The sequence below is a fragment of the Argiope bruennichi genome, chromosome 10 (genome assembly GCF_947563725.1).
Source record: "Argiope bruennichi chromosome 10, qqArgBrue1.1, whole genome shotgun sequence".
Lineage (NCBI taxonomy): Eukaryota > Metazoa > Arthropoda > Arachnida > Araneae > Araneidae > Argiope > Argiope bruennichi.
Window position 1 is genome coordinate 59,794,544 of NC_079160.1, and position 17,950 is coordinate 59,812,493.

The 17,950-nt window shown below is 29.8% G+C and overlaps 1 protein-coding gene across 1 annotated transcript in view; it reads right to left on the reverse strand.

Moving 5' to 3' along the window:
• Positions 1-53: 53 nt before the first annotated feature.
• LOC129988081 (mitogen-activated protein kinase kinase kinase 11-like) overlaps positions 54-17,950 on the reverse strand; it is a 50,239-nt gene continuing 32,342 nt past the window's right edge. The window contains exons 2-9 of the mRNA XM_056096200.1: positions 11,146-11,326; positions 10,300-10,448; positions 9,330-9,505; positions 8,306-8,552; positions 7,895-8,023; positions 7,618-7,809; positions 4,784-5,029; positions 54-3,348 (exon numbers count right to left, since the gene is read on the reverse strand). Of these exons, the coding sequence (XP_055952175.1) occupies positions 2,390-3,348; positions 4,784-5,029; positions 7,618-7,809; positions 7,895-8,023; positions 8,306-8,552; positions 9,330-9,505; positions 10,300-10,448; positions 11,146-11,326 (2,279 nt within the window). The 3' untranslated portion in view covers positions 54-2,389. The remainder of the gene's footprint in view (positions 3,349-4,783; positions 5,030-7,617; positions 7,810-7,894; positions 8,024-8,305; positions 8,553-9,329; positions 9,506-10,299; positions 10,449-11,145; positions 11,327-17,950) is intronic.

Consider the following 17,950-nt stretch of genomic DNA (forward strand, 5'->3'; position numbering starts at 1 on the left):
TTTCTTTGCTGTATCTGTCAGTAATTAAATAACAAAAAGAAAACCAATGCATATTAACAACAAACAGGTTACATTTATTAACTTAATATTGCATACATTGTTAAACATGTAAAGTTAGATATTTACAAAAATATTATGATCTTCCTTTTTTGATAAAAGAAAAGGCAACTTTTAAAAATTTTAGGCACTTTGAAATTTTTACAGCAGACATTTGTTACGAGATATAAATAGTTTCAAATGATAATTGTTAGGACAAATTGATTTTCATCTATATGGCAAAATTTTACTACATGCATTGATGAAAAGTAGTTCATAAGTTATCTTGTTCTAATTATGAAAAAAAATGTATAACAATGCATTTTTTACAAGGAAAACATCACAAGTATTTAAAAACTAGTTTTATAAACTCACAAAAGCTCATAAATTATATTTATTTCTTAAAGTTAAGGTGAAAAATATTGGTCCTTAGTATCACACTATTTCACCTATCATACAACCACTGAATAAAAAAAATTGTAAGTACTTTCTGCAGAAAACAAATATGCAATTTTTTCTTAATTTATTTTGAGCAAATACTACACATTTAGGTTCTATCTAATGCAATATTAACACAAACACGCAGCATACAGTAAGTGATGAAAATCTTGCAGCAAGAGGGGAAAAAATTAACTTTTTCTGATTATTCAGAATATAAATATCTTATTTAAATTTTTTTTTTGATTTATCTCTTCATATATACAATATTAAAATATATATTTAAAAATGCCAAATCCAATATATTTGTTATTACCCAATATGCAAATACAAATTTTAGGTATAAAAATTTTATATATAAATTTGAATTTGGTAAATATATGTATACATAGATATATATAAATAAACAGTAATAAATATATTTTCTATATTAAAAGAAACGATTAAACTTTTTAAAAAATTCTTTCAATAATCATATTTTAATAAAGTAGCAACAGTAAACTACATATCTAAATAGCAACAGTTTTAAGTAAAATAACCTAAACGTGTAGTATCAAATATTTACAATACTTTTCTGTTTAAACATGCCATTAGAAAGCTTCTAACTATAAAAACAATGTTTTCTAATGCATTTTGATTTTAAAATTAATTAGAAAACATTTTTGATCAAGTTCTATAGCTTAAAGCTGTAGAAAATGATCCTAACGCACTTTCTATCACATACATAAAATTGATATAAAAAGTTTCAAACATTCATAAATATCATTCTTTATCACACAAAACACGTTATATATGATTACTCATTATATGTATCAGATTAGCCAATAAAAATATTTTAACAGATTACTTAAATATCTTAACAAATGGTCAATTGAATACACAAAAGAAAGTAAAACAAACATACGATTACACTAATTTGTACACGGTTCAATGAAATTTTACAAGTCAGATCTGTAGTAGTTACTGCACATGCAAATAAATGTTAAATACTTATGAATTGGGGAAATTCTTTTTTAAATGGCTTCAAGAACAGGAATTTTGAAATTCAAATTAAATCTTACTAAATATTTTAATAACAGAACAAAACTAGTACATTTAGTGTTAATATAATGACAGGGAATGTTAAAAATCTGATAGTAGATATGGTTCCTTTAGTTATAAAAATAGAGCACAATTTCCATTTAAGTATCTCAAAATACCATAACCACAATTAATGTCTAGAAATTGAGTTACACTGTCATCCAAAGGAATGTAATGTTTATGAGCATATTTTGGCATAAACATATAAATATGATTTACAAGTTCAGAAAAAAGAAAAACTCAAATGTTGTTTAGCTCTTTTAATTATGTCAAACAGCCAGGGTCCCATGCTGGAATGCAATGGATATGATTACAATTTCTAAATTTGCCTTGGGAATGGAAGACAACATACTCTTTACTTTGGTCGTCTTGTTTATAAATAAGCTGATATTCAAAGATGGAAAAATGAAACAATTTTAGTGCCATATTGGATTTCTTTAATTTAACAGTTCCTTCATAATAACAAGAGAAAAAAAAGCCACCTTAGTAGATTTTTTTTTTTCCTTTTGATGATGAACTTGAGAGCAGACAGTAGCCACAAAGATACATGAGCAATCAGAAAGCAAGACAAATGGTGTTATAAAAAGAGTATTCAACAATTCCTTTGGCATAATGTATCATAACAGAATGTGTCACATTTTGTAATGTTGTTTCATCACCTTATTTAAGATAAAACTTCTGTGACATATACATTGCGTGAATGGTATGATGCAAGATGTCTTTTATCAGACTCTCCAAAATGGGACAATGGCATATCTTGGCATAAATCAAAAAGGCAACTTCCAAGTTCACCTGAAAAAAAAATTTCTTGATGACACTTATGTAATAAGGCTTATTATGCTAAGTAGCCCTTTTCCCATTGACGGGATATTATTTGACGCTGTTTGAAACCACGTTGGAATGCAACAGACAATGGAATTGTACCATCCTGTGACTGACCATCCACAGGCAGATCCAACAGGGTTCGATCCTCTTCAGCTCTGGCTGCGCGATTGACATATCCGCCACTTTCATCAATGGAGAAGCGAACCCTTGATCCGCCTGTGCTTCCAGAGCTTTCATCACTGGGCGTGCCCAGTCCATCTGTTGGCGTTGTTCTGGAGGGTGAGCTCGAATTAGAGAAAGCTGTCCACTGCTTTGGAGAAGTCCTACCTAGACCACTTTTTTTTGGGAGAGGTGGAAGTCGGTTACTGTGGAGATCCAGGGTAGATGGCCTGGTGGCTGGACGTTCCTGGCTTTTCCTCCGTTGATACACAGGAGGATTGGCTGTATACGTAAGTAAACGTGCCGCCGTCTGGACCTCAGAATCGATTCCATCTGCCTCGTCACTATGAAAAGAAGGATTGATGTTTGATGATGCATTGGATGCATTTGAGACATTGGATGGTGTTCGTCGATGACCATATTTCCCTCTTTGGGACATGCGAGTTGGGATAGTGCCCAAGTCACTGGAAGTGGAAATCTGTGAACCGGGATTATCATAAGCATAAGTTCCTTGAAGGCAAGCCCATTCAGAATAAGTCTTTTCCTCTCCTACTCTTTCAGTGAAGTTTGAATCAAAGTTTGAACTGAAATTATTGTCACTCTCACAACTAGTGGTGGAGAGCTTACGAGGAGTTGGCAGAGGAGAGGCATTAGCAATATTATTGTTCCACTGCAGATCACAGTACTTTATTTGAGAGGCACCATCCATATTAAGACTAGGTCGATAGTGACGAGTTTGGCCATGGTAAGTGTTGTGGGGGTAACCAGATGATGAGGAAAATTCATAATCAACACCAAGTTTTGGCGGCCCTGTTAAAAATAAAGATCTAGATTATTTTACAAATAAAAGAAATCAACACTTGGTTTCTGGAAAAATTTAAAAAAAAATCTTTTAGCTCTTTAAATAATTGAGTGTTAAAATACTACTTTTATTCAAAGATTTGCAAAAACCATAAAAAAATGTTTATGTAGAATTATTCTCTTTAAGCAATTTTTTTCTCCAAAGTAACACTATGCCTTTGATTCTAAACATATTAAAAATAAGTATAATAATCATGTTTAGTAAATTACAAAATGTATTAACACATAAAAAAAGTATTATTTAGTAATTTATTTTGCAATTTTGGGATAAATTAAAAAAAATTCTAGATTATGTGACTTTGTTAACGAAGAAAACTTGACAATTCCAAAAATAAAATTAAAGCTTAGTATAAATATTATGCAACTATTTTATAATATTAATTTGGGTGTAAATTAGATGAAAAACAATCCCCAAAAATAGCTTTAATTTTTTGAAACAAGTAAATTATATATATTTGACAAAATAATGCATATATTTGTAGGATTGAAATTCAATGCATGTATTAACTGTCAGAATTTCGATAAAATTATATTGAATGGAGTATTTTAAAACATCTAAATATATTTGCAACTATAAATGGCATTCTTGTGATGACAAAAAATAAAATAAATAAATAAATGATCAGGATTTAAAGTATCTCAGTACATGTAAATTTGTAGCAAAGAATGAAAAGCCCATCTTTTTATTCTAAGTTAAACCTTTTTTTTTTTTTTTTTAATTTTACCATGGCCTAAAAAGGCCATGCCATTGCCATTTTGTCAGTAATTACTTAAAATGATGTGTTAATTTAAGACAAAAAAATTAAATAATGTTACTTTATTCTAAAATTGTCTTATTTGCTAATCCAAATCCCACCTTTTTATTTAATTATTACCAATATGCATTCTAAAAAAATTCCTCTTCCTTTGTCTCTCACACCATGAGTGAAGGATTAAGAATATCTGTTGCACAAGCAGGTGTTTCAAAGATACTCCAAATTCCCTTTCCCAAGTTGAGATGTGTCAAATAAATCCCTATCAGAATCTCATAATAAAACCATTAAAGGGAAAAATTCTGTCAATTTTCCTCTTGTCTTCTGGTGTGAATGTGCATCTTTAATGCTATGTAAAAATTATGCGTCCTGTGATAAAACAAACTGAAACTTATTTGAAAAGTCTCTTCCCTTTGGCTATATAACTTCCAAAATTATATTATTATATGTATAATATATAGTATAAACAATCACAGTTTTCTTTAAAAAATGTAAAGATGGAAATCTATAGAAGAATAAAAAAGGATGCTGTACCATAAAACTCTAAGCAAATAAAATCAGAGTATTTTTAACATGAATTTTATTTACTTGATAGTCAAACACATAGAACAAGATTCATTTCCAAGATTTACCTGTCTCTTTTGGCCACCATGCTTCGTCATCTCCTCCATCATCTGGCCACGTTGGGGGAAGACGAGGATGCAAGGATGTGTATTTTGCTGTTCTAATATCAAAACCTGCAGCAACTGAGGCAAGAATGGCACCCATGTTCTCTATAAAAGAGCCCACAAACTTTCGTGGAAGAGAGGAGCGCTTTGAACTTCCAGACAATTCTCCATTGTAGGTTCTGGCACTGGATGAAATTTCATTTTCGTATGCTGTGGAAGATGGTTATTTAAAAAAAACGATCTATTTTACAGAAACAAGTTTAATAAATTTCTCCCTAATTACATCATTTAATTCAGATCCCCATTTATTTACACAATGTAATGTAAATTTTTTTATAACATTTAGTTGTATAAATGTTTATCACAAGATTTCATAGTATATTGGTTACTCTGAAATTCCAACACATTGGTGTTTTCTGAGTTATGAAAAGAAATATTTTCATTACTTTTTTAATATGCAACAGAAGAACAAAGGACAGCTTTTCATTAAGTGATTTAAGGTCTTTTCAATCCCATACTGAGTAGTTAAAAGCTGATTTGGATGACATAAGGAAGAGATTATAGTGTAAAATAGAAAGAAAATTCCAATACATCTAGATTTCTCTTCTGCATTTCTTTTTCAGATCCAGTAGAACATAAAAATTACTCTATCTTGTCATTTGTCTTAGTAAAAGTCCTATCACTCTGCTATCAACAAAGTCTAAAATGACAACTTTTTTAAAACATTCAATTACAATTGAAATGAAACAATATGCTGGGTGTTTTTTAAACTGTTGGCACTGAGAGACCTCTGTAGCTTGAATTATCAACTGCAAAGCCACTAAATTTTGTACATGACTATTAATGACATGGGGAAAAAAAAAGAAGAAAAAAAAAAAAGTTCGAAAAGTTGCCGTGGGGGCGGGGGGATGTGGCACTTTTGATCTAAATTTTACGCTTAACAGCACGATAAAATTTTAAAAAGCTACAATAAAAAATATAAATGAATAGCAAAGAATTAAATTTATCCACAAATGTGCTTTGTACCAGGCAGAATTGCAAGAGAACCCGTTTTTTCAAAATTTTTAATCATTATTTTCACTGCATTAATTGATAGAGGTCCTTTACGTAAATTGTTTCTTCTAAATTCGCGAAGAGCGGCTGCTGCTTTGGATTGATTAAGATAAAAAAGCTTCACAAGCAATGCATGCTGTGCTAAAGTGAGATGCATTTTACAAATCAACTGATACTTGAAATGATTTTCAATGATCCACTTCTTTTTTTATAACTCAAAATACTGGCGCTGGTGTCGACTACATAATTGGGATTTTGCATTTTGCAATTTCCCCCCGCGTTGTATGCAAAATTTTAGCTGTCTTAAAGTGCAAAGTGCCACATTTAACCATATTGGCAACTTTTGGAACTAAATTTCCCCCCCGCGGATTCCTTTTTCCCATGTCGTCAATAGTCATCGTACAAAATTTGGTGGCTTCTGGGGCTGATAGTTCAAGCTACAGAGGTCTCCAAGTACCGTCAGAGGAGAAAAAAAAAAAAAAAAAAAAAAAACCTATACATTGGGGTAGCGCACTAAAACTTTCCCCCTTTTTCTATGAAATGGCTAGTTAATGAAGAGTTTTAAACTGTTACAGAGCTCAAGGATTGCATCAAGTGCTTGTTTATAATTTGTGCTTTTCCCTCTAACTTCAAAGCAGAACATCTTCATAACAAAAAGAGTTATCATTCAAAAATATTTTTATCTCATGAAGGGACAATTTTGTCATAGAGGAAAATAGAATACAGAAAGTTTATTTATCTCTGGAAGCTGCATTTAAACTTTTCCAAATGGCTGAACGAGTAGGAAATACTTGGTCCCAGCTTCAATCATTAAACAGATTACTTTATACACTAGTCCTATTTAGCCACTCCACAAAATGCTGGTGGATAGTAATTTGAATGCTAATAAGAAAAAGCAAAAATAAGAACTCGCCAGTATGAAAGGCTTCATGTCTTATTTCCTAATTATACACAAAGAAAACAATACAATTTTTTTCTTTATAGATTTTTTTTTTTTAAAGAAAAAAGTGATTTTTTTTTCTAACTAAGAATATATTTTATAAAGAACATTTCAAAAGGGAAAGGTATTTTAATTTTCTTTGTTCTATGTAAAGGCTTAACTTGTAACTCAATACCAAATCATTTATTTTAACTTCATAATGTCAAATTTAATATATAGAAATGAATTTTTTTTTTGTTCGTATTTTACGTGCTGCTATATCATTCATCCAATTCTGATAAAGCCTTGCCAACTTATTGCTTGAACCTGCACGATGGTTATAGGCATAATACAATTATTATATCTAATATGTAAAAATGAATTTTTGTTTGTTTGCATTTTATGTACTGCCATACTGCTCATCTGATGGTGAGAAAACTTTGCCAACTTATTGTATTGAGCCAAGAAAATCCATGTTTTTCACATGGCCAGTTGTATGTTGGATGCTCACAAGCCAAACAGCTAAGTAATTTATTTGTCTTTGCTAAAGGTAATGAAAAAATTTTTTTTGTCTAACCTAAAGTACACTTAAATAATAAAGTTTAAAAAAATATTATTAATACTCCCCCGTTATGTATCATTTAATTTTAATGGATGTATTCATTATCAAAAAGAAAATAAATACCATTCTTTCTATCGTTACTAATTAAACAAATAGCTATTTCAAATTTCAAACGATATTACCAAAATTTTTTCATTTGAGGCAGCAATGTGCTGGGTATCAGCTGGTAAAATAATAATAAAAAAAAAGCAATATAATCCCTACCATTGTCACTTGATACAGCAGCATTCAAAATTCCTCCAATGGATAATGGCAATGGAGATTTTTCCAAGTTTGGAGCACTTTTAGACCATCTTTTATTGCCATCCACCAGCAGCATTTGTCGAGAATGGCAACGTTCTTTCTGGTGGACTGTGCTTGGCCCCCAGGTTTTACCTTTCAAACCATCCGTTTGTACTGCAAAATATTTCACGTTAAATAAAAATTGAATAATGCAAGCTCATTTTTAAAAAAAAGAAAGGAAAAATAATTAAAAACTTACAGGCATAAGCTCGTAGGCGAGGTAGATTGGGTGAAGGAGGTGGGCTGTCAGGACTAGATGGATTATGTAAACCTTTTAAGTTTCCTCGTACAGTAGGACTTTGTTGTACTGTTATGTTATGCCGAAAATCTGGAATAAAAAATATGTATAAATTCTAATGTGTCTATTCCAATTTTGAAACAAATTAACGGCTTGAGGTTCTTACCAAATCATTCACAACAAATTGAAAATTTCAAAAGAAAAGGGAACAATTTAAATTTTAGAAAGTTATGAGATAAACGAAAAAAGCATGTAAAATCAAAATCAGCAGAACCAGAACAAGCATAAATGTTATAAGTAAAAAAAAACAAAACACATATGATATTTAAAGAAAAATTCTAAATCTCAATTAGGCTTTTTGCTAGACAGTACCTGAAGGCATGCTTATTTGCTGACCTCCATTTTTCAACAATCTTAATTTGCTCTTTTTGAACTTTCCTTTCCTTTTCTTTGGCGTGGGACGGTCCTGCTGTTGCTGAAGGATCATGATGTTCAGTTCACGCTCCAAGAGATCAATCTCTCGGTCATGCAGTTCTTTTTCTCTTTTTTTCAGCAGTTCTTCTTGTAGTTTTTGTTGGATGAGAGCTTTTTTCAATTCCTCTTCTCGACATCGAAGTTCCTAAAATTTATTAAAATTAAATATCACATTAAAATTGACATTATTTGTTATCTATATGGTAACTAAATATAAAGATAATGAGAAAAGAAAGAGTATGGAAAATGTGTGATTTAATCAGTACAATATCTGCTGAGATTAGATAACTAAAATAGGTGCAAAATATGCATATGACTAATTTTTTTACTCTGAAAATAATTTTTGAAAAAAAGAATTTTACACCTTTTAAAATTGAAATTCCAACATTTCTTTATATATGATTAATTCTTTTCCATATAAAATAACATAACTTGGCAGCATAAATGTTTTTGTTGATTCATCATTCTTACACATTTTATTGACAATTCCCATTTTATAAAATAACTTTTTTAAAAACAAACTTTAAAAAAAATCTAATGGCTTTGTTACAGATAATTAAAATGATGAACAGTTAAGAGATATTAATACATCAAAATAAGTATTTGGCCTTTAAGACCAAAGATTCTTTTAGATTTTCTATTCATAAAACTGATATTTTCTTAAATAAAGCCAAGATCTAGAATGGGAAACCAAGCACGTTTTATTTATATATAACAATAGATGCAACTAAAATTGTTTGTTTATTTGAAATTTTTAATGTTAATGAATTACTATTGAAATAAAGACTGAAGATTCTAAAAATGCCTTAACATGTTGATGCCTTTTAAAAGCAAAGAAATACATATTGCTATTTCAAAACTATTATGTAATAAATTACTTTTGATACAATACATTTTTTTAAATGAGAAAAAATAATTATACCTTTTCTTTTCGACGCAGCTCATGGAACATTTCTTCTATTTCGCTCTTCCATTTTTCTTGTTCTGAATGAAATGATTCTTGGGGAGTATTCATGAAAGGAGATCGGGCTATGGCTTCTAATTTTTGTAAAATTATGTCAAATGTGGGTCTTTGATGAGGGTCAGGGTTCCAACAGCCTGCAATAAAATAACAGTATTCATTAATCTTATTCTATAATGAGATAACAATCTATGCATATACACAAAACTGAATGTTCATTTATCATTTTAATATTATAAAATTCCAAGCTTTTACAGAATCGAACAAAATTTGGCCCTTATATTCCTAGATGGATAAACTGAACTATAAAGGTTTGCTACTGCTCATCTTATCTTAAAATTTCAAAAATTAGCTTCTTAAAAAAATTCTGTACCAATATTTTGCTACTTTTAATCCATTTTTTAAAATTAAAATATAATTCATACCAATGGCTTCTTTTTGGTGAAGTACTGTGTATTTTACTGTTATCTACATTATTATTTAATATTATCTCACAATGGCAAGATTTGTCAATGTTAAAGAAACCAAACATATTTCCACAATAAATAATTAATCATATGTATTGGCCTTCTGTAGTCTTTGTTGCATTTTTCAATTAAAATTATTCAAAAGTTAACAGATATTTTTTAATAATTTAATTGAAAAAACGTATTTTGACCTATTAGATAATGAAAATACATTTTTGCACAATAGACATTGCTTTAGTAATTTCAGCCATTAGTATATGAATTATAATAGTTATCACTTAATAATTACAAATAAAATAATTGTTTTTACAAAAAAAAATCTAATTTAATCCACATTTTTTAAAAATTAATTATAAATACATGTACAATATTTATATATTTAAAATGATGATAAATTGAAAAAAAAATAAGATATAAGCATTAAAGACTCATTATAACAAAAGATAACCCAAATAACACTTTACCTTTCATTAGTTCTGAAAAAGGCTTTGGACACGTGGAAGGAATGGGCAAAGTAAGTTTATTTACAGCAACTCCATAAGCTACAGCCAGAGTATCGATGCCTTTATAAGGGATTTCACCTGTCAAAAGCTCCCATAAAACAACACCATAGCTAAAAATAAAGAAAATAATTTTAGAAATGAAAACTGTAATAATATTTAAGTAAACTTTGTAGAGAGAAACTCTAGAGACAAAGAAATAATTTTAAATATCTATAATATTTCAAGAATGGCAGATTTCTATCTAGTCAACTACCTAGATCACTAGGCTGAAAAAGGTTTAAACAGATAAATTAAAAAGTGTTACCAGCGTATTTGCCAAATAAATTGGCAAAAATTACAAATTCAATGAATTATATAATATTCATTGAATATCTGTTTTATCACATCCATTTAATTATTACAGTATTCATACACATTGTGCATCTGCCTAAAAAGTGATGTGCATTAATCATGCTGCAATGATAAGCCACTGTAAATAAATAATATATATATTTTCACAAATAGTAAATTAAAAAAAATTAAAATAATGTGCACTGCTTAATGCTGTAAAATACCCAAGCCCATGATATTTATAACACTAATGATTAGATAATCCATTATATACATGTATATATAATTTTCAATGCATAAAAAAAGGTTTATTAATTTATAGTTATAAAGTATTCATTAAAACATTTTTTATACTTTATAGGATTTGTAAGAAAATTTAAAATTAGTTAGGATTTTCATGAATTAATTAAGAATTTTTAATTTTAATTACATAGATTACAGAAAATAAAAATAGTCTTTAAAAAGTAAATTGCTTACCTCCAAACATCACTAGCTTTGGAAAACGTAGAAGATTTGATAACTTCAGGAGCCATCCATGCATATGTACCAGCGGCAGACATTCTTGTTGTTTTGTACAATTCTCGGGCAAGTCCAAAATCTGTGATTTTCAGTGTTTTATTTTGCAAGTCATTAATGCCTACTTGCTCACTCAATAGCACTGAACAGATAAAAAACAAGTAAATTAGAAGTCATAGATTATCATTTAATAAAAACCAAAAAGGTAGAAATAAAGGAAAATAAATGCAACAATAAAAAGTATTCATTAAAAAGAGTAAAATAAATTAAGTCATCTGAGAAAAATTATAATACACATTAAAAAATATTTTGAATAATTGAATAACATTGTATTTATTCTGAAATAATTAGAAAAAATTATAGTAATTGGCCAATTTTCTATTTTTCTAATAGTTCCTATTCTTAAAATCATTCATTGTCTACAATATATAGAAAATATTAAGGATGCTTCAAAACCACCAATGAACAGCTGAGCGTTCTGTAATTGATTCATATTTTCCACAATAAAGCGCATTTTGGATCTATTCCCAATGATTATGTCAGTTCAAAATTTAATATAGATATACAATTTTGGTGTCAAAGTAATATTGTTATATTGTAACTTTATATTGTTATATTGTAAATTTATAATTGTTTTCATTATTGTGTTCCAAATAGTCCACTCTGTATAATTTGGTTCAAAATTTAACAGATATCCATAATATGAATAATGTAATTATATTCCAAGTCCCATTTATTCAACTTACTGCGTTTTTGAATATCGCACAGACAAAAAATGTGCACGAGTTCCCGAATCCGCGAAATTAATAAATAGAGATTATTCAAAGTTCTGAGATAAAATCTTTTGATGGCAATATTAATTTCTTTATTTTTATATTTCATATATGGAAAGAAAGAAGGGATATTAAGCATTTTCTTAAAAATTTCTTTCACTATTGTATACTTATTATTTCTAAAACAAACGATGCATCATTTACTTAAAGCAGACAGCAACAGTTACTGTTTTCCCTTTCAAATATCTTTTTAATGAATTTTAATAAGCTAGTAAATAAAAGCAATTGCATTTACTATTATAAGGCAATTAATATTATTATACCATTTTTTTTTTTTGGGGGGGGGGGAGGATTATGGGAAAAATTTAGGGGTGACCACTAAGGCTGCTTTTTAAAAACTTAGCAATGTCTTGACCTTATAATAAGAATGATCCTTGCATCGATAAACCTATCAAACTTTTACTTCTGAAAATTAAATACCAAATATATATTTGTACAGTAGACTCCCGATTATCCGCGGGCGGGTTATCCGCGATGCGGATTATCCGCGCCTGTTGCACAAAGTTTTTTTTTTTTTTTTTTTTGACTGATTTTTTCAAAAAAGTGCAGTTTTACAGTTATGCTTTTGTAATTACATAATACATTACAGTATTAAAGCAGTACATATGTATTCATTTTTCTGTGTATCCTTGACGCCTCTCGTAAATACAAAGCACTTTTCTGTTTTCATTAACAAAATGCATTTTAGGTTAGTTTTGAGTGATATACTAAAATATTAAGCGTTAGTTAAACATCCTGCTGTTTATTTTACGTTTTATTGTATATAAAACGATTTTTCAAAGTTGGAATGACTGTTTTCTTTTTTGCTATACCCGTTTTTAGCTTTTTTCGGATTATCCGCGATTTTTGTTATCCGCGGCGGCCGCGCCACCCAATTCCGCGGATAATCGGGAGTGTACTGTAGTTATTATTTATTTCCTCAGCATTATAAAAACACTTCCCAAATTTCTCGCAAATGAATTTCGTCGCAAGTATTGTACTTTTTAGAAGACACCTAGAAATTACAAGAAAGCAAATTATTAGAAGAATAGCCCCCCCCCCTCTGAATGAAGATTAGGCTTATCTATCAATGCTGAGTAGATTTCATTTTATTATATAGTTTTAATAAAATTTAAATTTAGAGGTAATAAATTTAACTACATAATCAAGGGAGGATGAAAAATTATTAACTCTACGCTCATTTTTAAATAATATTGCTCTTTCCTTTGATATATTTGGATGAATAAAGATATACACAGAAAATTAGGGAAACGCAATACACAATGCTTTTAAAATAACATATGTCCATCAAAATTTGAATTTAAAAAGTACTGATGAATTTATTAAAACCAGGTTATACAAAATATTTATATGAAAACTTTAAGCAAATTTTTATTCCGGGTAACTACCTATCGATAAAAGCGCCTAGTTTGAAATAATTCGGAAAATTAAAAAATTAATCCTCTCCAAGCCCTGCTACTGATTTGATTTCACCAGTTTTTATTCTACATGAAAATTCATGGCCCTACGGAACATCATCAATCATTGCATTTCATTCACCATTCTCTTATTTCCTCGAGATACCTCAAAAACATTACTTCACTGTACATTTTTTTATGACCCCCGCCCCCTTGATACAGTTCCTTAACCCCAAACATATTAACATTTCTTATTTCGTAAGAAAGTTCATGATCACATGATACATACCCAATAATTGCCTGCGCTTTCCATTTTCAAAGAAATATCGTAAAATAAAACCTTAATGCAGGCCCTAGCCCTGACAGAATTCGTCACGTCATGTGCATAGCTAACAAATCAAAATGATCCATGCTTATTGTGCAAGTACAATTTAAAATATTATTTTCGTTCGGTACTACTGATAAGATGTCGACATTTATTTATTAATGTCCTTAAAATGGCGATGAATAGCTGGTTGCAGAAGATGGCTCATGTATATGTAATGACCCATAACTATACTTACATGTTAGGAAATTTATAATACGTGCAAATGAAAAAAGTCTATTCTGATTTGAAAGTAAAATTCTGTGAAAAGTTGGTCTTAAATTCTGGTTAGATTTGACTTTGTTAATAGGACTTGGAAATATTTGAAAGATGATAATTATATATATTTAAAAATTTTAATAATTATATAATTTACTAATATTTATTAAATCATATAAAGTGGAAAGAATGCCGGCAAAGTATTGAGTCGCCGAATTGTGACAAAAGAAAAAAAAATAATAATGCTTTATGCGATCAATGATTTAATCTACATAAAACCCTCTCTTAATTCGAAATGTACAAAAAACAACAAAAGAAAGCATTCAGCATAGAACACAGAAGATTACTAACAGATATGGTTACTCCAAAGAATTGAAAAACCACTACAAACAAAGAGATGATCTCTCTACACGACATGAAACCAAACACCTTTTGGTTTCTCGACATATTTCATTCTAAGCAGATGGCATCTACATTGAAGAACAATTTTCGATTGTATCCAAGAGAACTGCAGCATATTGTTTTTAAAAATGCGCTGCATATCGGGATATCGAGTTCCGACATGAACAGAGAAATAATGCATACCTTCAAATTAGATTATTACAGGTTTGATGAAATAAATGGGAGGAAAAAAAGAGCGAGAAAGAATACATTATTAAGTAATAAAATGGAAAGATAGGTGTAGAGAACAAAATGGATGCTGTCAAAAGTTTGTACAAACATGGTTACTTTTCGACATAATTGCTATGAAAATCCAGGCATTTGTCACATTTGTGGTCAAGATTTCTGATCATCTCTTCGAAAAGCATTGCCATTAGTAATGTGAGTGAGGATGGGTCAAAACATTCACTGTCCAAAGTTCCAATCTTTGTATAGTGGTTACCCAGCCTATTGCCTGGAATTATGGGATCTTCTATTTCTTTCGAATGACTTGATCAAAAAGATCTGTTGTGACAGTCTTGCGTTCTAGTATCTCTACACGGAGAATGAGGCTTAGAGCCGAGTCATTTTTATCCCTTCCTTAAATAGAAGAATAAGCTAAATTCTAAAATAAACATTCTAAACAAATGAGAAGATTTAAAAGGACATTAAGGTCCATCCTATATAATGGGGGCAATGTTTTTCTAAAGCTCCCTTCCGACGGCCCATCCGCGTCTTGAGACAGGCACATTTTGCACGTTTTCCCTTCTCTTATAGTTTTCCAGGGTTCTTTGGTGTCTGTTCATTTTACTGACATTTGCGGGAAGCTCCAGACCGACGTCCAAAGGTGGGGGTGATCCCACAATTTGTCAGTTGGCAGATTTACGACGATATTCCTAAAGGGAACAGGCCGTCGGAATAGGAATCCTGATCCACCGATATGACACATGCCTGAATCGTATGGCTATTATATTAAAAAAATGACCATGATTGTAGTTAACCTTTAGCAATCATTTTATTCTCTACTTGTCTTTTTTTTTTTTTTAATGATCTATGGGACTTTGGAAAAATAAAAACGCGATTCTTAAACTGAAATGAAAAACAAATAAAAATAATAGTAAATTGTTACGATTTGAGAAGTAAACTTTCTTTCCTTAGGCAAATATGAAAAAGGTGGGCCATTGGGTAACTTTCCAATTCATTAGCACAATGAAGTAAATAAAATGACTGGAGATTGATGACAAGCTTCACCACTACTTTTTATAGATTACAGAAATTTCACACGAATGCATTTGCTTTCCCAGAATATAATATTCTATTGCTAACATGGCTTTTCAACTAAGAATGAAATCAATTCTTGCGTAAGTGCCAACTTAAATTTGGAGTACTGAAACTTATCAGCAAATCATTGAAATATGCGGAGAAGAAGATCACAAACAAAAAAATGTCAGAAAAAAATGGATTGTACAAATCTGCATTATAAAAAATGAAACGGAGGATGTTCTGTCATTACTGAAGACTGGATATAAAATGTCGATAGAAAAGTAGCAGAAAACAGACGCCTTCAGATTTCTCTATTAAGTTTCCACAAATTTGAAGAAGTGTTCTTTATGTAATTGTGACAAACCATTTAAATTTTAGTAAGTTGTGCTCAAGATGTCTACTGAAAATATTCAATGAGGTGCACAAAAACCAAACATTTAGCCAGTACTTGATTTTGCCGATGTTTTTTTAAAGTCAAATTGTCACAGGCGATGAAACATTTTTTTGCTCAGTTACGCCGGAATCGAAACAACAACCATTTTGAATGGAGGAATTTAACATCACCTTAGAAAGTGAAGTTCAGACAAGTAATTGAAAAGGGAAAAATTATGCGAATTATGCTATAGAATTGGAGGCAATGTTGCTGGAGGATTTTTTTTTTTTTATTACAGTTAGTTACTTCATTACCAGAGAACTAATCTGTATAAACAGGGATTATTGTGCCTGACTGCTATGCTCGGTAACTATCAAAAGTTTTGCGCAATAAAACAACGGCCAGCAAAATTTCAAAGAATCTTCAAACTTTGTAAAAGGTTAGAAATCTTTTCCATCAGCTCTTTTAATATTTTAAAATTTCCAGGCTATAAATTCTGAGAGTTATTGGGAGATCTTAATCATACTGCGCAATGTAATCTATAATAAAAGAGCATGCCGTTTAAGAAAATTCTTTAGCTTCATGACATCGCCCGTCCACATTACACAGGATCTCATTGCATCATTTCACCAGAAACATTTTCTGTACAGTTCCGATCTAGCGCCTAATGATTTAAAATTTCCCCTGAATTTAAAAACATAATTTGGTGATCAACGTCATGATGATATTGATGACATCAAAATGGCTGTCAAAAAATCAAATTGCAGATTTCTACGAGAATGGAATTCAAAAGCTGATCTACAAAAACTTCTTATTATTGGTGGAAATCCTGTTTACAATACAAATTTTCATGAGAAAATAATAATTGATGTAAACAATACAGATGTGCATTTTTAATTTCAATGCAATGCTTTTTTTTTTTAAATATGCCTCGTAAAGTAGTGACAATTACCTTTCTTCTGAAACAATTAATCCAGACCATGTGTCAACATACACGAAAAATAAATTTCTTATTTATTTTAGTTTCATTTGGAAAATCATATTTATAAAACGCTCAATACAATCAATTTCTTCTGAAGTAAAACAATACGCTTTCGAACTTCAAATAACATTCTCTCACACCCCATGAAGTATTAATACAATTAGAAGTTTGGTTTTGATTTATTAACAGCTTTGTGCGAGAAAAACAACTTTTGGATATGCTGCGCCAGATATAATATTAAAAAGATATTGCATTAGAAATTTAAAAACTTAGTAAAAGAGAATTGAAGGAATTTGAGAGAGGAGTGAAGGAATTTTATGAAATAAAAGCCGATAAAAGATTTTTTGAAAAATGTTTTATGCCTCAAAAACGATGGCAATTTATACTAAAATTAAAGGACTAAATTGCCAAAAGTAGAAATAAGTTGCTAGAATGCATATTAATATAATACAAAAAAAAAAATGTTCACACAACCACAAAATAAACCCCGTAATAATTTATTTAATAAACAGAAAAATTACCAATAATTCGTAAAGCGATAAATAAGTAAATGCATGCAATGAAACATATTGAATTATTACTTATTTCAGCATCAAGCGTTTTAATTTGTTTCTGGAATTATCTTCTCAGTTGCAATTAGTATAAATTCAGAATAACTAAAATAAATAAAAATCAACACGAACGACACAATAAAAGCCATAATTTTTCACACTTCCAAGCCATAACAATTACTTTAAATTATTGCAGTGAATAAATACAATTTATGAAGAATTTCTCTAAAAGATATCTAATAAAAATATTGAGCCAACATTTAGGAAATCAGGAAAAAGAGGATTTCCAGTAATCTGTTCCATTCAAAGGAAATTTTTTTTTTTCTTTCCCTCTAAGGATTATCTAATTCCTTGTTTTGTTAAG